At 37.0% G+C, this 27353-nt stretch overlaps 1 protein-coding gene across 1 annotated transcript; it reads left to right on the top strand.

Annotated features, from left to right (window-relative positions):
- Gins1 (GINS complex subunit 1) lies at positions 1-27353 on the top strand. The gene is made up of 7 exons (XM_005334581.5): positions 1-268; positions 6541-6605; positions 8443-8541; positions 9696-9786; positions 14973-15089; positions 22429-22506; positions 24614-27353. Exons 1-7 carry the CDS (start codon positions 194-196, stop codon positions 24680-24682), a joined length of 594 nt encoding a protein of 197 aa, XP_005334638.1. The 5' UTR covers positions 1-193; the 3' UTR covers positions 24683-27353.

The raw sequence follows: 27353 nt of genomic DNA, 5'->3' as shown, positions 1-27353 counted from the left end.
TGTCCCTCTTCGGCTGCCGTAGGGCAGAAGATTTGGCCACGCGTTCCTATTGGCTAGGCTTGTTTGGCGCCAAAGCGTGTCGCAGAGGGAGAGGCAAAGAGCTGAAACTGTGGTGTGCAGAACAGAAGGTACGCGGAAGCCGAGACCCCTGCGACTGTTTGGATTGAAACCTTGACGAGCCCGAGGGACCGTCATGTTCTGCGAAAAAGCTGTGGAGCTGGTTCGTGAGCTGCACCGCGCGCCAGAAGGGCAGCTACCCGCTTTCAATGTGAGGACGGCGGTCTAGACCTGAAAGGGGCGGGGCCTGGACGGCTTCCTTGCAGTTCTTCCCTGCATCTCACCTGGAGGATTTACTTTCCCACGTGGTTAGCAACCAAGTCGTGATAAATTTTTGGAACGCGGCACAGCAAAATATAAGAGGGAACACAAAGTATTCATGCTTTTATTTCCCAGCTGCTTAGTGAATTTCCTCACTTGAGTATAATTGAGTACTTTTCATTGTGTAGTTTTGCCGCAGTGTCTTTATTTAACCAAATATTTACTTTCTGCCTGATAGTGAGCTAGCATTTGCTGTCCACTCCGACAGCGAAATGTAACTAAAAGGCTGGCCTGCAGCGCTTGGCATGTAGCTCATAGAGTGTTTGCCTAGCATGCCCGAGAATCCCTTGCACCAGGGCAGAGGGCAGGACAGCTTCTGAAAGAGCCTGAGATTCTGGTTGTGGGGCAGTTATTCAAGCTTTCTTGTTATCAATTTTCTCTGCAAAAATGGGAATGATGATGATAGTAACCAGCTCGTGCAATGAGGGTGTCTGAACAATGCCTGACATACAGTAAAGCAGAGTCAGTGGTTGCTGTTAATTTTATTTCCACTAGGGTTACTATAACTATTATTAATGTGATTATTCTTATTTTTCTGTAATTGCTCCCTAAGGCAGGGTGCCAAGCCGTTGACCTACATCATCACGTCCAAATAATAAACCCTTTAGGTTTCAACAATCTCCCCCCCCCCATTTTTCTAGCTACATATGCCAAAGCTTGGCAAAAGATTAAGTATCTTGTTCAGGTGATAGCAGGTAAGAACTAAAGTAAGGTTTTTAGTCATGGCATTTTGGCTCCAGAGCTTGCACTCTAAATGCTGTGCTTGACCTCCTCCCCTATCCTAGGGCAGCCATAGTGTGGATGCCAGGACACATTCTTCTGGGAGAGGGGCATAGAGGTAATGATATGCAGTGTGATAAGTGGTGCCAACGAATTATAGGTAAGGAACATGAAGGAGAATCACAAAGTAAACTGGTGGGGGTGGGACTAGAAAAGGGTACTTAAAATTTTTATTTTTATTTTTTGTAGTTGTAGATGGACAAAATGCCTTTATTTATTCTTATGTGGTGCTAAGGATGGAACCTAGTGCCTCACACATGCTAGGCAAGCCCTCTGCCACTGAGCTACAGCCCCAGCCCACAAAAGGGTACCTTTGAGCCACATCATCTTTAAGGATGAGGTTACATTCAGAAGGGATTGAGGCATTCTAGCTGAAGGATATGGTAATACAAAGACACATGGTTACATTGCAAAGGTGACTGAAAGGGCATGTAAAGGTGGATTTGCAGTCTAGAATAGTTAAGTATTCATTCATAATGTGTGTTTTGAAAGCTGGCAGAGGATTTTAGTCAGGTGAATAATTTTTTGTATTTTGAGGGTAATTATGGCAACAGTATGGGGGGATGGATTGAAGAGAAGACCAAATGGGGACAGAAAGATTGTTTGTGTGATTACAGTAGGTCAGGTGACAGATGTGTGTACTTTAAATTGTCAAGTCAGTGGCACTAAAATCAGTAACTGAGACAAACAGGATCTGTATTATTAAAATGGGTAGAAATGGGGTGGATAATGAATGGGCCAGGATCTTGGAAAGATTTTCGGGTAATAGGAAACCATAAGTTAAAAATGAATTCCTTTTGGGAAAAGGTAATGAATTTTGTTTTGAACAATAAAGAGCACCTAGTCTGGGACTGGGCCCTTGGCCCTAGGTTCAATCCCCAGGCAAAAAAAAATGTCCTAGTTTTTACACTTACACCATTTTACAAAGGAGGAAACTGAACCAAGAGAAATTATGGATCAGAGTTAAGGGACTGGTCTCAATTTAGAGCACATTGGAGGCAGAGCCTCAACTTGAACTCAGGCTTCTTAGATTATAATCTCTTTTTCAATTTAGAATAGTTACCTCATGCAGGGCTCAGAGGCGCTTGCCTGGGCTTGGCAGGCTGAGACAGGAGGATGGAGAGTTCAAAGCCAGCCTCATCAAAAATGAGGCGCTAAGCCTTACCATGTCTGTCTTTTTACTCAGTGAGACCCTGTCTCTAAAAAAAAAAAAAAGTAAGGTTACCTCATTTAAAAAGTGAGGAGACAATAGTGCAAAACTGAGCAAAGATGCTGGAATGTGTGTAGGCTCTAAAATTTGGCTCCATACTGGATCATAGAACTAGTTATTGTGGAGGTTATCTTACATATGAGGAAATGGGGCCCAAAGAGGCAGAGAAGTGTCCAAACAGGTGCTGGTGGGCTGGCCTTGGAACCTGGCTCTTCATACACTTCTTAGTCTTAGTTCTTTTTTGGGGGAGGGGGGGATACCGGGGATTGAACTCAGGGTTACTCAACCACTGAGCCACATCCCTAGCCCTATTCTGTATTTTATTTAGAGACAGAGTCTCACCAAGTAATTTAGCACCTCACTGTTGCTGAGGCTGGCTTTGAACTCAGGATCCTCCTCCCTCAGCCTCCCGAGCTGCTTAGATTACAGGTGTGTGCTAGTATGATTGGTTAATCTTAACTCTTTTTACTCAATTTTTTGGGCAGAGTGGGTACTGGGGATTGATTCCAGGTGTGCTTTATCACAGAGCTATGTCCCCAGTCCTTTTTATTTTTGATTTTGAGTCAGTGTCCCTAAGTTACTCAGGCTGGCCTCAAAATTTTGATCTTTCTGCCTTATCCTCCCAAGTCACTGGGATTATAGGTAAGCACCACCATGCCTGGCTTTTTATTCAAAGTTTAAGATTAAAGTGTTGGTTTAGGGGGCCAGAGTCTTAGAAGCTGTAATGTGAAGACAGTGACTATCACTATCTTTAAGGTCTTAATTTGTGAGAGTATCTTTTGTTATCTTTTGCTCATTAGTGCCTTTCACTGACTAAAACACCTGCTAGGGAGGTGCCTGGAAGACTGAGTCTGTAGAGACTGGCCTCAGACACAGCTGAATGGGAGAAGACAGTACTTGATCTGAGATGCAGCAGTCTTTCAAGAATCATGTGGTGGTACATGCCTATAATCCCAGCTACTCAGAGGGCGAGGCAGGAGGATTACAAGTTCAGAACCAACCTCTGCAATATAGGGAGACCCTGTCTCAATAAAAAAAAAAAAAATCATCTCTTCATTCCTCCCATACCAGGTAGTTGACAGCCAGAGCAGAGGCTTTGCCTTGTTTATTCTAGAATCACTTGTGGTTGGGTGCTGTATTCAGCAAACTAAAAAATGATTACTACCTTTCGGTATGCAGAACTGAATTTATTCCCCCTAAAAAAGTATGTTTTCAGCCCATAATCACAGTGAACCTGTGAGGCTGAGGCAGGGTGATCACAAGTTCCAGGCCAGCCTAGGCAACTGAGTGAGACCTTATCTCAAAAAAATTTTAAAAAGTCTGGTAATATAATTCAGTGGTAGAGTACCCCCGCCCCCAGCTAAAAAAAAATGTTTTTAAGAATATTATCTTGGGGTCAGGTATGATGGCACTCATCTGTAATTCCAGCAACTTGGGAGGCTGAGGCAGGAGGAGGCCAGCACCTGCAATTTAGCAAGACCCTGTCTCAAAATAAAAAAGGGCTGAGAATGTGGCTCAGTGGTTAAGTGCTTCTGGGTTCAATCCTGAGTACCCTAAATGAAAGACTATTATCTTGAGCTGTTGGAAGCTTATAGTCTGAGTTGCGCACAGAATAGATGTAATTTCCTCTATAGATAAAACTTAAAGTCTGAAAACTTGCGTATATTTCAAAGAATTATTTCATATTTGGCTTTTGTATACCTACAGATATATAGTTGTACAATGTTTTAAAATAACATTTGTTTATAAAAATATTGAGTTTTTATAAATCAAACCTTCCCATAATTTTAAAAAATTAGATGCTAAAAGAGAAAGTAAAAGTCATGCTTACATTTTATGTGTGTATGTGTGTGTGTGTGTGTGTGTGTGTGTGTGTATGTGTGTATTACTGAGACTTGAACTCAGGGCTTTGTGCATGCGAGGCAAGTAACCTACCAACTAAGTTATATCCACAGCCTCTTGCTTAAATTTTTATCAGGAATTATATCTTGAGTAGGTTAAGTAGTTGTGTAGTGGTATATCAAAAGTTTTATTTGCAGTGCTGGAGATCAAACCCAGGGCCTGTGCATACTAGGCAAGTGCTTTGTTATTTCATATTCTACCAAAAATATTTATGCTAATACATATATTTTGGCCCTAAGAATAGATTGGGAAAACAAATGGGAATCTTTTCTTTGGATTGTTCACAGAGTTACTGTGTAACATTCATGAAATTTAATATTTTATTTAATAGAAAGTTAAAAAAAAAACTGCTCCAGGGTGGGGGTAGGAAAACTCCTTTGGTCTTCTTATTCTTGTAGTACAAACTTAAAGTACTTTTTTGGGGTGGGGTAATTAACCCTTTAAAGACCATTTTCAGTAAATAATAATTTACATGCTTTGGTTATGCATGCCTTATTGCTTCTGTAGGACTATTATTATTATTATTATTTGTTTCTTAAAATATGGGATTTATTGTATACTCTTTTGATTCCAAGGTGCCTAAATGTACAGATTTCTTATATAAGAAGAATTTGAACCATCACTGCACAAATACATAGTTTGGCATTAATTTTTTTTTTTTGGTTTCAGCACTAATTTATTTGTTTTAGGAATCCAAATAAGAATTTAGCTGTCATATCTCCTTAGTCTCTTTCTATTATTATTTTTTTGCATTCATTTTTATTGAGGGTTTTTGTTTGTTTGCTACTAAGTTTTTATTTTGAGACAGGGTCTCTACTAAATTTCTTAGGGCCTCACTAAGTTGCTGAGGCTGGTTTGAACTTGCAGTCCTCCTGCCTTAGTCTCCCAAGCTGCTGGGATTATAGGTGGGTGCCACTACACCTGCCTGAGATATAATTTATATATAATAAAACATACAGTTTAATAGACTTTACAAATTTTGACAAATGTATACTTTATAACCAGTACCCTGATCACCATTTTGTAAAGCCCACCACTGTTTTATTTTGTAGCCAACCTCCCTGCTATAGCCTTTGGCAACCACAAATTTGCTTTCTCTCTCTACAGGTTATATTTCTCCTTTTCTGCATATTGCTGGATTCCACATCCAGGAACTGGCAAACTTTTTCTGTAAAGGGCTACATGGTATTACATAGTATACACTCTTTTGTGCCTGGCCTTTTTTAGATTAGTGTAATATATTTGAGATTATACTTATTTTGTATGGTTTCAGTAATTCATTCCTTTTAATTGAGCCTTTACATTTTTTTCACTGTGTAAGATGTACACATATAAAGTCATTTTCTTTTGGGTACCAAGATTGAAGTCAGGGGCACTCTACCACTGAGCTACATCCCTAGTCCTATTTTGTATTTTATTTAGAGACAAGGTCTCACTGATTTGCTTAGCAAAACTTGCTGAATTGCCGAGGCTGGCTTTGAATTTGAGATCCTCCTGCCTCCACTTCCCAAGCCACTGGGAGTACAGGCTTGTGCCACTACGCCCAGCCATATAAAGCCATTTTAACTGTGAACTTTAATGGCATTAATTATATTTACATTGTCATCAATCATTACCACTATTACCAAAACCTTTTTATCACCTCAAACAGAGACTCTTTTACCATTAAGCAATAATTGTACCAGTTTCCCTTTTTCTGCAGCTTCTGGTAACCTTTAAACTATTTTGGGTCTATATGACTTTGTCTTTGCTAAATATTTTGAATAAGTGGAGCCATAACAATACTTTTTATTTTGTGTCTGGTGTCTTTCATTTAGTTTTCAGGATTCATCCATGTTGTAGCATCTATCAGTACTTCATTTCTTTCTAGGGCTGAATTATATTCCATTGAAGGTTTATACTACATTTGGTTTATTCATCTATCAGTTGGTGGACATTTTGAGTTGTTTCTTCTTTTGGACTATTATGAATAATGCTGCTAAGAACATTTCTGTACATTGTTTTGTGGGAACATGTTTGCAGTTTGCTTGGATATGTACTTAGGAGTGGAATTGCTGGATCATATAGTAATTCTTTTTAACTTTTGATGAGCCAGTGGATTGTTTTTTCATGGGGATATCCAGTTAACATTATTTGTTACCACGGCCATCCTATTGTTTTTTTTTTTTGTAAGGTTTGTAAATCAAAGATCAATATAGTACAAACAATATTGTCACAGGTTTGGTAGAGAAATAAATGAATTTGTATCAATATCAGTTTATATGTTTTAGGAGGATGGAATCAGACAAGTTCTGGAGGAAATGAAAGCTTTATATGAACAAAACCAGTCTGATGTGTAAGTTTTGATATTTTAAAACAATTTAAGAAGTTGAAGTCATATAATCTTACATCATGTTTTTTTTTGTGAGTGTATGTTTTTTTTGTTTTTTGTTTTCCTTTTTGGTACTAGGGATTGAACCATGGAGCACTTAACCACTAAGCTACATGCACAGCCCCCGCCTTTTTTTTAATTTTGAGATTTTGAGACAGAGCCTCACTAAGTTGCTAAGGATGGCCTCAAACTTGCAATCCTCATGAGTCACTGGGTTACCAGTGTGTGCCATCATGCCTGGCTTATGTCAGTTTTGGGGATGTGGATTTTTTTTTTTTTTTCCAATTCTCTGTGAGCCTGATCATACCCTAACTGTACAAGTTAACACAGAGCCAGGACATAGATGGATTTGTGTTGATCATTGCTTGGTAAGTGGTAGATATTTAAAAATTATTGTGGTTTGACTAATATATATTGAGTTAAAAGGAATTAAGGCAGAGTTAAAAAGATGAGACACAAGCAAATAAAAACCATAACAAAGTGAAATATATAGTTTCCACTGTTTTCATTAATAGATGCCTTAATTTGACTGAGGAATAATTTGTAAAATTGGCACTAATAGCAAGTGATTTCTGATAGCTTGAGTGGACTTCACTGAGAACTGATGTAACAGAGGACTACAGCTTAGTAGGTCAAGAGAAGCCTCTAGTTTCATAGAATATTTAGATCTGAACATGCTAATTGGAACAACGAGGAATCTGGGCTATGTGACAAACTTCACAGGTTCCAGTGACATAAAGTGCTGGATCAAAATTGAGGTGGCCAAGATCTAAATCTAGAGAGACATCTATCTCTGTGACATGAGATTTTCTCTTTGGCCTTATAGAGTGTAGCCCAAGTAGAATGGCTTAGGTAGAATGTTTTTATGAGTTAGTTTGATATAGAAATCAGTGGCATGCTGGTAAGATTTGTGGGGCACACAAATGATAGGAGCATTTTCCCATTTCTGAGTATTAGGATAAATAACAGAAAAATCTTTATAGATGGAATGAGGAACTGAACCTCAGCAGAGTTGCAGCAAATGACATTCATTAATTCATTCAACAAATATGCACTGAAAAAGGATATGCCAACAAATGGCCCCAGTATTTGCCTCGTAATTGACATAGTCCAGATTCCTGTTCTTGTGACTCTTAGTCTAGTGCAGAGATAAATATTAAATACAGACATACCAAATTGGGAGACATTCTGTGAAAGAAGGCAACAGAGGGCTGGGAGACACTTAAAGAAGATACAACTTAGATTGAGGAATCAGGGCCATTCTAAGGAAGAGACATTTCAGCTGAGGCCTAAAGGAGAAGTGGTTTTATTGAGGCACTGATTACTTAGTAAGGAACAGAGGGTGACACCAAATGCAATTTTTAAGTGTGGATGGGTGGTGACTCATTTGTGTCTTAAGAAACTATCCTGGCTGTCCTGCGCACAGCTCCTGGGGAAGCTAAGAGGAGAGGGAGGCACATTGGTTATCTAGGTGACTGGAGAGGTGACCTGGAGTTAGTAAAAGTGAACAGAAAAATAAAGATATTTTGGAGGTGGTCTAGCAGTCCTTGGTCCAATAAGGAAATAGTTTCCTTTTTCCTTGTATTTGGACAATTTGTGGGGTGGGAAGTGTAGCTCAGTGGAAGAGTGCTTGCTTAGCATGCACAAAGCCTTGAGTTTGATCCCCAGCACCACAAAATAACCCAGAACAAACAAACAAAAAAAACCCAAGCATTTAAGTTAGTAGTTGTTGGCTTTGGAATTTTTACTAATATGGTAACATACCCATATATACATTTTGTTCTTTTAATGTTCTTATCAGAAATGAAGCAAAGTTGGGTGGACGAGGTGATTTGATACCAACTATTAAATTTCGGCACTGTTCTCTGTTAAGAAATCGACGCTGCACTGTTGCCTACTTGTAAGTTTCTCACTGTTTATTTGGGATGGAAGGAACCTAGAGGGTTTTCTGTGTGGTTTGGTTTTCCAGATAACCTTTCCAAATGGATAGCAGGGAATGTTAGATTTGTCTCTCTTTGTTAAAAACATTTTTTGCAGTACTGTGGCTGAACCCAGGGATGCTGTACTACAGAGCTGCACCCCCAGGCCTTTAAATTTTTTATTTTGAAACAGGATCTTGGTAAGTTGCTGAGGCTGGCCTCCAATTTGGTATCCTCCTGTCTTAGCCTCCTGAGTTGCTAAGATTGTAGATATGTACCACTGTGCCTGGCTATCTCTTGTCTCTTTATAAATATTCTAAATCTTCTCTTTTTCTATTTTTAAAAATTTGTTATGAAAAATTGTAATATTCATTAAAGGAAGAAGATTAATAAACCCTCAGAGTCATCATATCCCCTTAGGTCAATTTATTTTATTTTTAATTTTTTTGGCAATATTGGGATGGGACATATCCTCACACATGCTAGGAAAGCACTCTATAACTGAGCTACATCCCCAGTACCTTTATGTCTTTTTAATATTTTGCCATAGTACTTCATCATATACATTTTTAGAATATTATGCACTTTACCACTGACTATTTTAGTATCTTTAATGTTTTTCTTATTTCTCTAAAAAATAAGAATTGGCTGGGCATGGTGGCGCTACCTGTAATCCCAATGGCTCAGGAAGCTAAGGCAGGAGGATCACAAGTTCCAAGCCAGCCTCAGCAAATTAGCTAGGCCCTAAACAACTTAGTGAGACTCCATCTCAAAAAATTTTTTAAAAAAGGGGACAGCCTGGGGGCATAGCTCAGTGGTTAAACACCTTGAGTTGAATCTTTAGTACCAAAATATAAAAAAAGTGAAAGTAAAAAATAAGGATCATTTGGACCTTTATAACCACTGTATGGTGTCACAACTGGAGGAGTGAACAATGTCTTCATGGCATCTGTTCAGTCCATCTGCATGTTTGTTCCATTGTTTCAAAGATACCTTCTTATAATTGGCTTGTTTACATCAAGAAACAAGTATATTTTATTTAGGCTGTTGTGAATCTTGAGTCTATCCTTATCAGAACAACTTCTAATTTCCCCCTTTAATTCTTATACTGTCTAATTCCTTCTATATGTTGTAGGTATGACCGATTGCTTCGAATTAGAGCTCTCAGGTGGGAATATGGCAGTGTTTTGCCAAGTGCTTTACGATTTCACATGTCTGCTGAAGAAGTAAGTTTGCATTGTTCAAATTTTATGAAAATGCAGAGTTTGTGGTATTGTTCTGTAATAGGGTTGTTTCTCCTTTTGTTTTTAATATCTGTTCTTAGGCAAGTTTTGACATTATTTTGTGTATACTGTGATGGAAAAATATGTGGTAGGGAATAATTCTAAATGCTATCTGGAAAACTCTGTTATTACTCAGCAAAATAGAATTCCATTATGTGATTTATAAGTGATCAATTAGTGGGGTTTAAAAACTGGTGTTATTAGTTGGTGTTTTCCATAAAATATATGCATGTTTATGTATATATGTGTACATAGGCAAGTGCATACACACAGTTTTCTTTCTTTCTTTGTTACTGAGAATTGAAACCAGGAGTGATTTACAACTGAGCTACATTTCCAGTTCTTTTTATTTTATATTTTGAGAGAGGGTCTACTAAGTTGCTTAGGGCCTTGCTAAATTGCAGAGGTCGACCTTGAACTTGCTATCTTCTTGCTTCAGCCTCCTGTGTCTCTGGGATTACAGGAGTGTGTCACTATACCCAACCACACATACACACTTTCTAAACAATATTACAAATTCATATTATAAATGAAATTCTTAATTTATCCAGTTACTTAGGGACAGAGTTAGCTCAGTATTTAAGGCCACAGGATTGGAGTCAGGCAGACTTGGATTCAAATCCAGTTAGTGGTTCTCCACTAACTGTCGAATCTTTGGCAAGCAACTTGACCTCTCTCCATGCCTAAATTCTCTTATTTACAAAATGAAGTTCATAGTATCTACTTGTTACAAGGTTGCAATGACTTCTGACACTAAATACCTGGAGTTAGACTAGATTTCACAGAATCTTCCACAACACTGCTCTCACTTCAGATACCAGACACAAATCCTAAGGTGCCAGAGTCTGAGGTATCACTATCTCCTAAGGTTCAGCAGTTCTCCAGAGTGACTCATATAACTCAGGAAACCACTATGCTTAAAACTTAAATGTCCTAGAGAAAAAAGAACACAAAATCAGAATCAGCCCAAAAAAGAGGCTCACAGGGTGAGGATTAAGAGGGTCCTAGACTTGAACCTTCTGGCATCTTTTCCCTGTCAGAAATTAACACCCTTCTAATACATTTAGGTATAATAGTAGTACTCATGGGATATTCTCTACCATGGCAGCTCATATAAGCATTGGTATCCAGAGTGCTAGGGTTTCATTCCAGAAAATGACTGGCTGAATCACTGGTACTAAGATTGAGCTCAGTCTGAATCCCTACTACCTTCCCCAGAGGTCAAACTGATATCAAGAGGCCAAAAGCCCATATCTAATAACATGGTAATCTTTCTGGATTAGCTACCCCCTCTCTGAGTCATCTTGTTAGTACAAATTATCCAGAGGTCCTCCATGAGTCACCTCATTAGTACATATTATCAGAAATTACTATGAATGACAAGAAACTTCTATTATTTGAAAAATTCTATGGATTTAGAAGTTATCTCCCAAGTATGCAAACAAAAGCCAGCCAGTTTCTTCATCTTAAAAAAAATTCTGTCTGGTCGCAGTGGCATATATCTGTAATCAGAAATTTGGGGGCTGAAATGGGAAGATCATAAAGTGGAGGCCAGCCTCAGCAAATTAGTGTGGCCCTCAGCAACTTAGTGAGACCCTGTCTCAAAATAAAAAGGACTGATGATGTGGCTCAGTGATAAAGTACCCCTGGATTAAATACCCAGCACCAAAAACTATTTAAGTAGTACTGGGGATTGAACCCAGGACCTTGTAAATGCTAGGCAAGGGCTTTACCACCAAGCTGGAGATTTTATTTTGAGATGGTCCTCTTTAAGTTGCCCGGGATGGCCTCAGATTTGGAGTTCTTCTCCTTCAGCCTCATGAATAACAGAACTTATAGGCATGAACCACTGCACTTGGCCCAATTTCTTCATTGTACAGTGCATATATGGTTAAGACATAAAAATATTCTCATCTGATTTCAAAATAGTAAAATCTTTTATGCGGTAGCTTTTGATCTCCTAACCTTGTTTTTAACTATAAAATCTATAGGTCTGTATCGGTCACTAACATGAAAGGTAATGAAAATAGGTTATTTTTTTATATTAATATTTTTCCATAAACAAGTATTTTGTGACAATGTCAGTATGTTCTTTTATGGAAGTAATGTATATATTCTGCATTGCTCTTTCATCCGGGAGTGAAGTTAAATCAACTTTGTATTATTTTTTTTTCTCACTTTTTGTTTCTCTTTGGAGTCCCTTATATTTTGCTGTCCTCAGTAGAGACACTCCAGGAAAAAACAAGTTGGAAAGATCCATGTTTGACTTGTTTGGAATCATCTCAAAGTTTTTCATCAAAATAAAACATGATTTAAAATATAATGTAGGTTTTACCACATACATCCTCTCTTAACCCTTCTGAATCTTTTTAATCCATTTCGCTTTTTGTATTATGAAATTTATATGTAACACACATACATACACATATACATACAGAGAGATGTACAAAAGAAGATAAAGAGCTTCATAATGTGTCACCAAGAAATACCCATGAATCCATCACCCTATTCAAGAAAGACATCAACTTAGAAGCTCTGCATCCCTTCTCCCCATGTCACCACTGACATTTGTGCAGACTAATCACTTCCTTGCTTTAAAAAATATTATTTTACCACCTAAGCATGCATCCCTAAACACTGTAACTTAGTGTTGTTTATTTTTGAACTTTCTATTCATACAGCATTTTGACTTTTTCACTGCCATATACTATTCCATTCTGAGTAGGGGCTGCAATTTATTGTTGATACTGTTTCTAGCTTTTCACAGTAATGAATAATGCTATTATGAACATTCTTGTAATATGGCAATAAGTATGCATTTCTGCTGAATACCTGGGAATGGAATTTCCATGTGGGAATATATGTCCTAGTTTATACCTGTTACCCTGTTATCATTACTTATATTACTTCTTCATTTTCAGAAGTGTCTTGGATTCTTTGTATATTAAATTATATGCACAATATACATTATGTGGTCACTCAATTCCAAGGTGTTTTAATCTCAGTAGTCATTTTTGACTGAATAATCATTGGGGGTTGTCCTTAGTATTGGCGGGGGGTTAGCAGCAACCATTGGGTATTATTCTCCAGGTGCCAGCAGTGCTCTCCTCTCCCAAGTTGTAACAATCAAAAATATCACCAGATATTGCCTAATGCCCACTTGGCGTGAGAGACCTCTTGGTTTAGCCTGTAGGACATATTTATTTATTTATTATTTTTGTGCTAGGGATTTTGCCCAAAGGTGTCTTATCCCCAGGCTCTTTTAGTTTAGTTTTGTTTTGTTTTGTTTTATGGTGGTTTTTTTTTTTTTTTTTTTTTTTTTTTGTACTGGGGATATTGAGATCACCTAGTACCATTTATGAAAAAGATCCTCCTGGAAAAAAAGAAAAAGAAAAGCAAATGTATGGGGCTGAGGATATAGCTCATTTGGTAGAGTGCTTACCTCACATGCATAAGGCCCCGGGTTCAATCCCCAGCACCGCCAAAAATAAATAAATAAATAAAAAGATCCTCCTGGATCCACCTACTCTGTGCATGGTGCCACCTCTGACATAAATTGTATATTTCTGTATCTGTGGATTTTGGATGAGAGTTCTTTCTTCTCTCCTAGCACCAATTACAGTGTTATAATTACTTTATCATAATGTCTGAACAAGCATTCCCATCTTGTTCTTTTTCAGGTATTTCAACTATTGACCATTTACATTCCTGTGTAATTTTAGATTCAGTCTGTCATTTTTGAGGGGATGGGGAGTTCCAGGGATTGAACTCAGGCACTCAATCACTGAGCCACATTCCCAGTCCTGCTTTATATTTTATTTAGAGACAGGGTCCAACATTGCTTACACTCTGCTTTTGCTGAGGCTGGCTTTGAACTCACAAACCTCCTGCCTCAGCCTCCTGAGCCGCTAGATTACAAGCATGCTCTACTGCACCTACCTTCAAATTTTTTGAGACCGAGTTGAACATATAGATCATTTGACATAATTACAATATTGAATTGTTTGATCTGTTAATGTGGTATACACTCCGTATATTTAGATCTTCTTTCATTTCAATGGTTTTTGGATAACAGATTTTTTAAAAAATTTCTTACATACATGACAATAGTTGAGTGCATTACATTCATAATTATCCATTCATAGCACGATTTTTCTTAACTCTGTATATAAAGTATGTTCACGCCAAATTATGCCATTATACAAGAACTTTCCTTTTTTTTGCAATACAATTCTTAATATACCTTTAACAGATTTTTAAAAAATTAAATAATAGATTACCAAGATCCATTTCTTTTTCTATTTTTTCTTGTGGTGCTGGGGATTGAACCCAGGGCCTTGAACATGCAAGGAAAGTACTCTACCAACTGAGCTATATCCCCAGCCCTATGATACCTTTCTTATACCACAATGTTATCTTTTTAAAGTATAAAATTCATTGATTTTCAACATACTTACAGGATTGTATATCCATTACTATCATTCTTTTCCAGAATATTTTCCTCACCCCCAAAAGAAACCATGTATTCTTCATCAGTTACTCCATAGTTTCTCCCTTTCAGTACTTAGAAATCACCAATCTACTTTTGTCTCTTTGCCTACTTGTGGGTTTTTCATGAGTAGAATCATGGCAATATATAGCCTTCTACCTCTTACACTTAGTTTAAATTTTCAAGGTTCATCTGTGTGGTAAAAAATGTTTCAGAACTTTATTTCTGTTTATGACTGAATACTGTTTTATTGTGTGGATATATATATCCATTCATCGGTTGATGCATACTTGGGTTGTTTTCTCAAGCACTTTTTAATAGCATCAATGCTATTTTATAATTGTGTTTGTAATTCTGAAATGTTGTTTTTATGATGTTTCCAATCATAAATATAGGTTTCTGATTAATATGTATAAACTTTTGAGAGCAGAGATTTTTGTCATTTTGTTGAATGTTCCCTCCTAAGTATCCACAACAGTGCCAGGTTCATAGAACGCAATCAATAATTGCAGTGTAAAATGAATGAATGGCCGTAATAGTGATCTACATTGGGATGTATATGCTGTTTCTGAAAGGCTGAGTGTATAATTTGTGCAAGTTTTCTTATAACTTTATTAAATGACTGTATTTATATTTGCAGATAGAGTGGTTTAATCAGTATAAAAAGTCTCTTGCTACCTACATGAGGTCACTGGGAGGAGATGAAGGTTTGGACATCACACAGGATATGAAACCTCCAAAAAGTTTATATATTGAAGTATGTATAAAATTTTTTTTTTTTTTTTTGGTACCAGGAATTAAACCCAAGGGTGCGTAATGACTGAGCACATCCCCAGCCCTTTTTATTTAGAGACAGGGTCTCACTAAGTTGCTTAGGACCTTGCTGATTTGCTCAGACTGGCTTTGAACTCATGATCCTCCTGCTTTAGCCCCTGAGCCACTGGGATTAGAGGCGTGTGGCATTGCACCTAGTATGTACATTTTTTAATGTATAGGTTGTGCTTCTTTTTGTCTAAGGTGAGGGAGAGGGATATGAATGAATACATGTTAGCTGCTACTTAAAAATAAAGGAAGCATAAGCCCAAACCAATAAAGTTGGGTGACGAATATGGGGATGGTAGCAATAAAACAGCTAAAATTCTGTGACCATACTTTATTTTATAGTTTTATCTCTGGAACCATATGAATGTTTTACTTATTATGAAAACAAAATTTAATCAAAATGGAAACCCAGTCCCTATTCCACCTCCTCCACCCCTACCTGTGGAGATGCCAAGGATCAGAGGAATCCCTAAATTTTGAAAACAGTGAAACAAATGAACCTATCTTTTAAGTTGATAGACAAATAGGAATTATTTCTGTTTGGTTTTTAAACTTTTCCCCCTATTTTATTGCACTAAAATATACAAAACATAAATTTCATCATCTTAACCATCTTCTTTTTTGGTATCAGGGGTTGTACCCACTGAATCACATCCCTAGCCCTTTTTATTTTTTAGTTTGGAATAGGCTCTCAAAAATTGCTTAGGGCCTCCCTAAATTGCTGAGGCTGGCTTTGAACTTGTGATCCCTCCGCCTCAGCCTCCCAAGCTGCTGGGATTACAGGTGTGTACCATCATGCCCGGCTTACCTATCCTTTAAGTATATAGTTCAGAAAGTATTAAATGCTTTCATAATATTGTGCAATCCATGTCGAGATTTCTTTTTGCCTCATAATACTGGAACTAAACCCACTTAACAGTAATACCCCAAATCTCCTCTCTTCCTAGCCCTTGCAAACCACCATCTACTTTGTCTTTTTTTTAATATATTTATTTTTTAGTTTTTTTTTTTTTTTTTAGGTGGACACAATATCTTTATTTTTATGTGGTGTTGAGGATCGAACCCAGTGCCTCACTCATGCTAGGTGAGCACTCTACCACTGAGCCACAACCCCAGCCCCTACTTTGTCTTTATGATTTTAACTATTAAGTTTCTTATAGAAGTGGAATCATAAAGTGATTGTCTTTTTGTGACAGGCTTATTGTGTAGCATAATGTTTTCAAGATTCATCCATTTTGTAGCATGTGTCAGAATTTCTTTCCTTTTTTAGATCTTACTTAAAGTAATATTCCATTTTATGGGTAAACCATATTCCTTATCCATTTATCCATTGATGGATACTGTAATTCCAGGGAGATTGGGGAGGAGGTTTGTAAGTTTGAGGCCAGCCTGGGCCAGTGAAACCCTGTTTAAAAATAAGGGTTGGGGATGTATCTCAGTGCACTCTCAGTGGTGGCGATTCCCTGGCTTTCATCTTCAGTAAACGTACACACACACACACATACACACAATTTGAGACCCTGCTTTTATTTCTTTTTGGTGTATACCCCAAAATAGAATTGCTGTGTCACATGGTGTTTAAACTTTGAGGAACTGCCGTACTGTTTTACAAGTGCTGTACCATTTTACATTCTCCTAATAATGCACGTAAGGTTTCAATTTCTCTTCATCCTCACCAAAATTTCTATCATATTTTTCCCTTTTTAAAAAATTATGGTCACCCATAATTTTTTGTGAGAAATGTTATCTCATTTTTGGTTTGAGATGAATTTCTTTAATAATTAGTGATGTTGAGCATCTTTTCACGTTTCTTGGCTATTTATATGTCTGGAAAAATATCTTTTCAGGGTTCTTTGTCCATTTTGAATTGAGTTTACATTTTTGTTGAGTTTTAGGTTCTCTATAGTCTGGATAGTAATCCTTTTTCACATATATGATTTGCAAATATTTTCTCTTATTCTGTGAATTACCTTTTTAAGTTGTTAGTACTTTTTTCACATGTACAAAAGATTGGAGCTTCATGCCGTCCAGTTTGTCTGTGGTTGTTGTTGCTGCTTGTTCTTTTGGTGCTATATCCAAGAAATCATTGCCAAATCTAAAGTTGTACAGCTTCTGCCCTAAGTTTTCGAAGAGTTGTGCTTTAGGTCAATTTTTGTATTTGGTGTTATGTAATACTCCAACATTTCTTCTTTTGTACGTCTTTCTTGAAAAGATTTTCTTTCTGCATTGTATGGTCTTGGTACCCTTTTCATAAGACCATTCAAGAGTTTATTTTGGGGACTGGAGTTGTGGCTCAGCCTAGCACATGTAAGGCACTAGGTTTGATCCTCAGCCCACATAAAAAAATAAAGATATTATGTCCACGTACAACTAAAAAGTATATATTAAAAAGAGTTTATTTTATATTCTGTTCCATTGCTATGTGTGTGTTTTTATGCCAGAACTATGACTATTTTTTAATAATAATATAATTATTAAAGCCTTGTAGTAGGTTTTGAAATCAGGAAATGAGTCCCTAAAATTTGTTCTTTTTCAAGATTGCTTTGGCTGTTTGAGGTCTCTAGAGATTTTATGGATTGATTTTTTTTTTTATTTGTCCAAAATATATCTTTGAAATTTTTATAAAAGTTATATTGAGATTTTAATAGGGGTTGTATTGACTCTGTAGATTGGTTTGAGTACTGTTTACCTCTTAATATTGTATCTTCTAATTCATGAACATGGGTGATATATTCACTTACTATTATCTTCTTTAAATTCTTTCAGCAGTGATTAATAGTTTTCATTGACAAGCCTTTCATTTCCCTGGCTTAGTTAATTCCTAAGTATTGTATTCTTTTTCATGTTATATAAATGGGATTATTTTTGTAATTTCCTTTTTCATATTTTCACTGTTGGTATATAGAAATGGAACTGAGGTTTGTGTGTTGTCTGTGTATCCTGATACTTTGCTAAATTCATTCACTAGTTACAGTTTTTTGTGTGTGTTGAAGCGATCTTTAAGGTTTTCTACATGTACAGTCATATCATCTATGGATAGAAATAATTAATTCTTTCTGTTGGTGTTTGTTTTTTGAGACAGGATCTTGCCAAATTGCTGAGGCTGATCTGGAATTTGTGGTCCTTCTGCCTTAGCAGCTGGGATTACAGAAGAACACTACCATGCTGAACTTTTTTCTAATTTAGATGCTTTTATTTTTTCTTGCCCAATTACTCATTTATACCTTCCAATTACATATTAAACAGAAGTGACAAAAGTGAGCATTCTTACACTATTTCTGAACTTGGCAGAAAAGATTTTAGTCCTTCACAATTGATATGTTTGCTATGGATTTTTTTTTTCCTTTGCATTACTGGGGATCAGATCCAGGGGTGCTGTGCCACTGATTTATACCCCGGCCCTTATTTATTTATTTAATTAATTAATTAATTTATTTTTGTGTGATGCTGAGGATCAAACCCAGGGCCTCGAACATGCTAAGGCGAGTGCCCTTAAAATTAATTAACTGATTTACTTATTTTGTGGTGGTGGGAATTGATCCCAGGGCTTCATGAATTCTAGGCAAGCATTCTACTATTGAGCCACATCCCCACCCCGTTTTTAAAATTTTTATTTTGAGATAGGGCACAAGGTCCTGAGACTGGCCTCAAATTGGCAATCCTCCTACCTCAGCCCCAGAGTTGCTGGGATCACAGGTGTGTACTATTGCACCTGGCTACTGCAGTGGATTTTTTTGTGTATGGCTTTTATTATGTTGACATAGTTTCCTTCTGTTCCTAGTTGGTTAAGTGTTTTTGTCATGAAAAGGTGTTGAATTTTGCCAAGTGCTTTTTCTTGTACATATGGAAGTGATTATGTAGTCCTGTTGGAGAATGAAGGATCAAAGTCATTTTGAAAGGCCATAAATTAGTAATACAGACTATCTCAGGGAAGCACCAGAGTTTATGAGGGAAACTTGTTATATAATTCCAGTTAACAAAAGCAGTAGGAATAAAAGATAGACCTAATGCCATTTTGTAACCCTAATGCTAGAAGAAAATAGTTACTTAATCTTTATGTGAATAGTTGGACTTTTATGATGGATAGTTATGGATAACACTTAGACCCACTGATAATTTTTAAAATCCACAAAGGACCACTTATAAGAGGAAGTACAGGAAATGCCAAAATACAAAACTTTGTCTGAAAAAAAAAAAAACCTCTAGACCTGTCTTCCAGTTTATAGGAAATTCAGGAAGAGGATCATGGTAAATGACCCACCAAAATCCACAACAAAATCTTGATTGTTGCAAGATGCATCAAACTACCCACTCAGTTTCTTCAACAGATAAATTGCCAGGAGGAAGGAAAAAAAAAGTTAAAAGAGGGAGGGAAACTTATACATTAAGACCAAAAAACAAACAAACAAACAAAAAAAAAACCCATTTTGTAACTAAGTGAATTCTGATTTCAATCTAGAAACTTAAGAAAAAATCATGAGACAATTGGGGACATTGGATATTTAATGACTATTTCAAGATATTAAAAAAGTGTTGAGATAGTAATGTGATTATGTTTTTAAAAAGAATTTTATTTTCTAGTAATAGATATGAAAATAATTCAAAAGTGAAGGAGGGAAACCTGTTTGGCCACATGTTAATTGTTTAAGCTAGTTGAAGTGAATATGGAGTATCATTAGTCTTTTTTACTTTTGAATGTGTTCAAGGTTTTCCATAAGTGACAAAAGTGAGCATTTGTACACTGTTTCTGAACTTGGCAGAAAAGATTTCAGTCCTTCACAATTGATATGTTTGCTGTGGATTTTTTTGTCCAGTCTAGGGCTGGAGATGTAGTACAGTGGTGGAGCTTATGCTTAACACACATAAGGCCCCTGACTCAATCCCCAGCAATCTTCTCTCCATCCAAAGAGGAAAATAAAAGTCTGCTTAAAGAAATAAATAGGAGGTGGTGGAGATTTTTTAGAATAGTATTTCAAGGTTAAAATACTTTGGTAAGATTCTGGAGTAATCATAGGACATGGTGAAATTATCTGGAAAAGTATGAGACACTTAAGTTGGCTTTACTGGAAGGAAACAACATTTTTTCTTTTCTTTCTTGTTTGTTTTTTGGTACTGGGAATTGATTGAACCCAGGGGTACTTTACCACTGAGCTAAGTGCCCAGCCCTTTTTTAAAAATTTGAAACAGGGTCTCAGTTAAGTTGCTTAAAGCTTTGCTAAGTTGTTGAGCTGGCTTCAAACTTGGGAATCCGCTTCAGCCTCCTGAGTCACTGGGATTATAGGTGTGTGCTACTGTGCCCAGCAGTAGCAGTGTTTTGAAGCCAGTCCTAGAATTTAAGAATGAATACTAGTCTGTGTTCTTATAGAGGAGGAAAACTGTCCTGCTTATTTTCAGTGTCTCTTTACAGTTTTAAAGGTGATTATCAAAAGGCTACCACACTTTTTCAAACAGGAACTATTCCCAATTCTTGTCATGTGAGGCTGCATCTATTCCTTCATGGTGTACACTAAGAATTCCTAGGGAAGTCTGATGACCAGAGGAGATTAGAATAATCTGTTCTAAAAGTAGACATTTGGCAAACTCTGTCCTATTCTCAGGTATTGATAAAAATTTTATGGGTGTGTGGGCCAAGGACTTGAACAGAAAATTCTCAGAAGAGGATATACAGTCAATCAACAAATACGTGAAAAAATGCTCATCATCTCTAGCAATCAGAGAAATGCAAATTAAAACTACTCTAAGATACCATCTCACACCAATAAGAATGGCAACCATTATGAAGTCAAACAACAATAAGTGCTGGCGAGGATGCGGGGAAAAAGGTACACTCATACATTGCTAGTGGGACTGTAAATTGGTGCAGCCAATTTGGAAAGCAGTATGGAGATTCCTTGGAAAACTGGGAATGGAACCACCATTTTATCCAGCTATTCCCCTTCTCGGACTATACCCAAAAGACCTAAAAAGAGCATACTACAGGGACACAGCCACATCAATGTTTATAGCAGCACAATTCACAATAGCTAGAATGTGGAACCAACCTAGATGCCCTTCAATAGATGAATGGATTAAAAAATGTGGCATTTATACACAATGGAATTTTTTTTTAATATTTATTTTTTAGTACTCCGCGGACACAACATCTTTGTTGGTATGTGGTGCTGAGAATCGAACCCGGGCCGCACGCATGCCAGGCGAGCGTGCTACTGCTTGAGCCACATCCCCAGCCCAACACACAATGGAATATTACTCAGCACTAAAAAATAACAAGATCGTGGCATTTGCAGGCAAATGGATGGCATTAGAGCAGATTATGCTAAGTGAAGTTAGCCAGTCCCTAAAAAACAAATGCTGAACGTCTTCTCTGATATAAGGGGGTGACTCAAAATGGGATAGGGAGGAAGAACATGAGAAGAAGACCACCACTAAATGGGGAAGAGAGGTGGGAGGGAAAAAGAGGGAGAAGGGAAGTTGCACAGAAGATGGAAGGAGAACCTCATTGTTATACAGAATACATATATGATGTTGTGATGAGAAAAAGAAAAAAAAAGTGTGTCACATTAAATTGGATAGACAGAAAGGATGGGAGAGGAGGGGAGGAGTAGGGAGGATAGGAAGGACAGCAGAATAGAATAGACAATATGATTGATGCATGTACATTCCATGTATGTATTATATGTCAAAATACATTCTGCTGTCATGTGTGACTAAAAAAAAGTAAAAATAAATCATATGGAAAAAAAATTTTATGGGTGAGATCTACAAGAATCAGTCTGGAGGAGATCTAAACTTTTGGTAGGTAGATATTTCAAAAGCTTACTTTTTCAGGATTTTCAGAGGGGAAAGGATCCAATGATATCCTCTTTATTCAGCTCCCTGGATGTTCTTGCTTTCAACATTAATACACATACACATTCAGAGATTTTGCCAGTTTTCTTTTTCCCTATCAAAGCAGGACAATTAGAACCATGAGAATATCACAGTAGTAGCACCAGACCCAAGTATACAGAAAGGAAACAGATGGAAAGCCTAATATTTTACTCTGTAGGTATTCAGGTATTGCCTGATTTCTTCTTGTTTACTACCTATTAAATATTTTAAGTTGGGTACAGTGGCATGAATCTGTAGTGTCAGCCATTTGGGAGGCTGAGGCAGGAGGATCACTTGAGTCCAGGAGTTCAGAATCATCCTGGGTAACATCTTAAAGAAAGAATGAAAAAACCAAAAAATTTAGATAAAGTATCAGGTTTTTTGTGTTTTCTTTTTCCTTTTAGGTGCGGTGTCTAAAAGACTATGGGGAATTTGAAGTTGATGATGATGGCACTTCGGTCCTTCTTAAAAAAAACAGCCAGGTATTTCTTGTCATTAGATATTTTACCTTGAATCTTGTTAAGAGTATTGAGTGTGGAAATGTAGAGTCAGTAGCAAAATAAATATCATCTTGTGATCACCTATACTTTAGGCATTATGTTTATTTTTTCTAAACATATTTAATATTAAGCATTTTCCAGGGAAATTATTTTTATGGGCCTTATGCTAGGTATACAGTAGATCATGATCTGGGGCTATTAAAATGTTGGATTTAGTTTCTGTCTTCAAATTATAAGTAGTAAAAAAAAGTTCCCATGCAATCATTTTCCTAATTATTTGGCAAACAATAATGACATAGATGAAGAATTTCTTAGTAATTTATATATAACTTTCTGTTTGAGCCTGGGAGCATTTTATCATTCAGCTATATCCCAGCCCCTTTAATTTTTATTTTGAGACAGGGTCTTGCTAAGTTTCTAAGGCTGGCTTCAAACTTGTTATCCTCCTGCCTCAGTGTCCTGAGTCATTGGGATTATAGGTGTGGGCTGTACCTGGCTAATATAACAATTTAATAGGGAAAGATTGAAGTTGTAAAATTATAACTGGAGCTAAATTTTTCTTCATAAAGCATGTTTCCTTAACAGTCTTCATATTTGATGGGTTCACATGAACTAAGTTTATTTTTATGCTATTCCCATTTTGTGAAATCACAGTATATGAGTGATATTTGTGGCTTTTATGAGAGCCGCTTTTTCTTTGTTACCTGTCATCTTGGTACTGACCAGTTGAAAGTCTAAGGATACCAAAAGTCACTGGTGCTGACTAAGCCCAGGAGCAAAAAAATGTTTCAGGTCACATAATTCTTAGGCTTATTTCCCTAACAAGGTGAGTTGGTCTAGTTTACTGTTACTTTACAGTAATTGCCTCCTAAAACAAAGATTGAATATTTTAAAGATAGATTTTAAGGGTACCATAAAATCTTTGGTTGTTAAAGCAATTTCATTCCCATAACTCTTAGAGGTATGTACCAGTGAGTCAAAATCAAGTGATAAATTCATGCTGTCATAATAAAGACTGGATTTCTAGAGGATTCAGCAGGAAGTTGTAGTAAGAGCAAAGGTGTCCTCAGAAAGCAAGATATGTAAGTGTAAAGATACCACTTCATCCCCAAACTGTCCTGTGGTTGAATCTGTTTCTTAGGCTTTATTTCTGATTGTCTGCTATGTGCTCAGGCAATGATTCCTTGGAACACTCATCTGCTCCTGTGGACATATAAACAAAGCTTTCCTCTTTTGATACTTTTAACATTTTGTCTACCAGCTATCATCTTTCCCTCTACTGTAGAAATAGAGACATTAACATAAAAACATAACTGTATTTGAAACTTATTATCAACTATTTGATGCAAGGGGTTTCTAAAATGTCATACCAGGATAAGGATGTGGCTCAGTGATAGAGGTCTTGGCTACCATGTCTCTGGTTCAGTCCTCATCACTGAACAAGAAATTATAGTAAAATATATAAAACATAAAATTTATCATCTTAACTGTTTTGGTGGGCATGATAGCACATGCCTGTATTTCTAGTGACTTGGGAGACTGAGGCAAGCGTATTGCAAGTTCCAAACAATCAATAATTCAGACTATATCTAAAATTGTCATAGAATCTGTGGTGTACATCATCTATATAATGTAAACATTAATAGGAAAACATTTTCTTACCATAAGTTCTTTAATACTTGACAATATGGAAGGCATTTTTTAGATAATGGTAGTTGGTCTTTGTGTCCCCATGACTGGTTTGGAAGAATTTGGTTCAGAGGTCTTTCATAAGGCCTTTGGGTTTGTGAGGTAGGATGTCCAGTGCAGTGTCACTGAAATTACATTTTGCTTCTTGAGTAGTTTTGATTCACTATAGCTACAAGTGGTATCAATTTTAGTTGATTATAACAACAAATAAAGTTTAGCTTTTCATTACTTAGCTTACAAAACATAATCAACTGCTGCATTTTAATGATGCAAAATGTAATTGGAAAGGCATTTATGAGGATAAATATATATCAAGAGTACTACTTAAAAAATGTAATTTAAAATTTTTTCTCAAGTCACTTTTCTTACTCTTCTTCCTTTTACTCCCTTTCCTCTGTAGCACTTTTTGCCTCGATGGAAGTGTGAGCAGTTGATCAGACAAGGAGTTCTGGAGCATGTCTTGTCGTAACTGTGTCTTGTCATGACTGTGGCTCATGGTGACCACATGGGGAGGCTTTGCCAAGGATGAGGCTGAACACATTCCACAAAAATGTCTATACTTTAACTGCTCCTCCCTGCACCTTCCTCTTGGATTTAAAATTTACAGATAACTGTAAGATAACCAAAAAGAACTGGGGTTTGTTTAATGGTAGAATGCTTGTCCCATACATGGGAGGTCCTGGGTTCCATTCCCAATACCTAAAATGTATTTAAAAAAAGAAAAAAAAGGAATAGTTGGCCAAGGTGTATTAAGGACCTTTGTTTCTGTGTATATACCATTCCTTCTGCTCCTTTCTGGAAAAAAGCTGTATCTGGCCATAGGTGGTGGCACACGCCTGTAAACCCAGCTACTCAGGAGGCTGAGGAAGGAGGATTACAAGTTCAAGGCTAGCCTCAGCAACTTAGTGAGGCCCTAAGCAATTTAGTGAGACTGTGGATGTGGTTTGGTTCAGTGGTTCAGTGATAAAGTGCCTATGGGTTGAATCCCTGGTAACCCCCCTGAAAAAAAATTTTTTTTAAAGTTCTTTCTATAATAAAAACATTCTCATTTTTGTTACAGTATGTTTTTATAAATGAAAATAAATAAATATTCATAAGTTTGAATCTCTTTAAAATAAAGGGAGTTTCATGGCTGTACAGATAGAAGGCAGATCCTTATGAATCTTGAGTGTTTTCAGGTAATATGTAATTTGTATGCCAGGGGTCCAAATTTCTGGAATACATGTTTCTAAATCACTTGAATAAAGATGATTTTCTAAAAATAAAATGTCAAGATCTGTAATAATGTAATGGCATACTAATTCATTGTATGATTATTTGCGAAGAAGAGAGGAAGGACACTATGGATATTGCTATTTCCAGCAAATTTCCCTTTTCTAGCCCCAATTTCTGTCTCTTTCTAAAGCAGTAAGACTGATGCTCACTCACCATCTCAAAATAGGGGGTTAGCCACCCAGCCTGAGTCCTTATGTGAAATTAATGAATATCAGTTGAAAAATCAAAATTGTGGTATTTGTATCAATTTATATTGACAGACTCTCTGTAATTGTGACTGGAATTTTAAACATAAATCATTTTTTTCTTCTAAAGGTAATATGTATAGAGGTTAAAAAAGTAAAAACAGTACAATGTAGAAAATCGAAGATAAGGGCTGAGGATATAGCTCCGTGGTTCAAATCTCAGCACCACAAAAAACAAGAAAGAAAGAAAAATAGTAGGTTAAGTTTCCTTTTTTTATTAAATATTAACTGTCTTGTGTGGCCATTATTAGCTGTACTGTAGGTGGAGTACAATCCTATTTGTTTTGTCATTTGTTTTCAAGTTTTTGTTTGTAAAGTGAATGGAACTATATTCATGGGTGTGTGTGTCTGTGCCTTGTGTTTTTTTTTTTTTTTAGGTACTGAGGATTGAACCCAGAAGTACTGAGCCTCATCCATAGCCTTTTTAAAATATTTTATGTAGAGACAGTGTCTCACTGAGTTACTTAGGGCCTTGCTAAGTTGCTGAGGCTGGCTTTGAAATCATGATCCTCCTGCTTTAGCCTCCCAAGCAATTGGATTACCAGTGTGTTCCACTGTGCCCGGCCCTTGTCAGTGTTTTGAGTTATCTCTTCCTTTGAAACAAATCGCCTGAAATGTGGTGGCTTTAAACCACATTATTTTATTTTCTCACATTTCTGTGACTTGAGTGGGCTCAGCTTGGCAGTTCTACAGAACTTGCTTGCAACATTGCCTTCTGATGGTGGCCTGGCTGGGATGGCTCACTTTATCTGTGTGATCTCATATTGTTCTCAAAAGTGGCAGGTTTCACCTGGCAGCTCAAGGTCCTCACAATTTAGACAGTGGAAGTGGGAGCTGTTTTTTGGAAGGCTGGGCGTGGTGCTACATTCCATTAGCACAGTCATAGACTACTCAGGTTCAATTAAAGGACCATGCAAACCACATGAAGCTGGAACACAGTGGTCACCAGACCCAGGTTTGGTGTCAGTATTCTTATGTGAAATGAGTGGGTGCGCATTCTGTTCTCCCCGACCCCCAGGTGCTGAGGATTGAATCTAAGGTCTTGTGTATTCTACTCAGGCACCTAAACCACTGAGCCACATCCTCATTCTCTTTTTGAGACAGAGTCTCGCTGAGTTGATCAGGCTGGCCTGGAATTTGTGATCCTCTTGCCTCAGTTTCCTGAGTGATTGGGATTACAGATGTGTACCACTGTACCTGGCAAGAGTAAACTTTAAAATTTTGGTTAAATCCCATCTGTTTATTATTTAGTGTTGCATCTGTTGAACTCTTCCCACTAAGGTCACAATTTATTTTTTTTTCATCTGTATAAGAATGCCCAGGAGTTATAGTTTTTAAGTTTTACACTTAGGTCTATGATCCATTTTGAGTTACTTTTTGTTTATGCTACAAGGTATGCTTCCAAGTTCACTTTTGTTTTCCTTTCCAGGTCCTATAGATCCAACTTTAACAGCGCCATTTGTTAAAAAGGCTATTCTTTCTGTGTTCTATTACCGTTGCATCTTTTTTTAAAAATTGTGTATGTACAGGTTTATTTCTGGACCCTGAGATCTGTTCTGATATGTGAGCTGGTATCTTAACAACTCTTTTGATCCAGAAATAAAGATTTCTTTCCAATTA

This window comes from Ictidomys tridecemlineatus, chromosome 5 (assembly GCF_052094955.1).
Source record: "Ictidomys tridecemlineatus isolate mIctTri1 chromosome 5, mIctTri1.hap1, whole genome shotgun sequence".
Taxonomy (NCBI): domain Eukaryota; kingdom Metazoa; phylum Chordata; class Mammalia; order Rodentia; family Sciuridae; genus Ictidomys; species Ictidomys tridecemlineatus.
Note: the sequence above shows the minus strand (reverse complement) of the source record. Positions and strands in the feature narration are given on the sequence as shown.

Coding starts and splice junctions, on each gene's coding strand:
- Gins1 (XM_005334581.5), top strand. CDS start 194: ATGTTCTGCGAAAAAGCTGTGGAGCTGGTTCGTGAGCTGCACCGCGCG. Junction 6,606..8,442: donor GAACAAAACCAGTCTGATGT/GTAAGTTTTGAT, acceptor TGTTCTTATCAG/AAATGAAGCAAAGTTGGGTG. Junction 8,542..9,695: donor CGCTGCACTGTTGCCTACTT/GTAAGTTTCTCA, acceptor TATATGTTGTAG/GTATGACCGATTGCTTCGAA.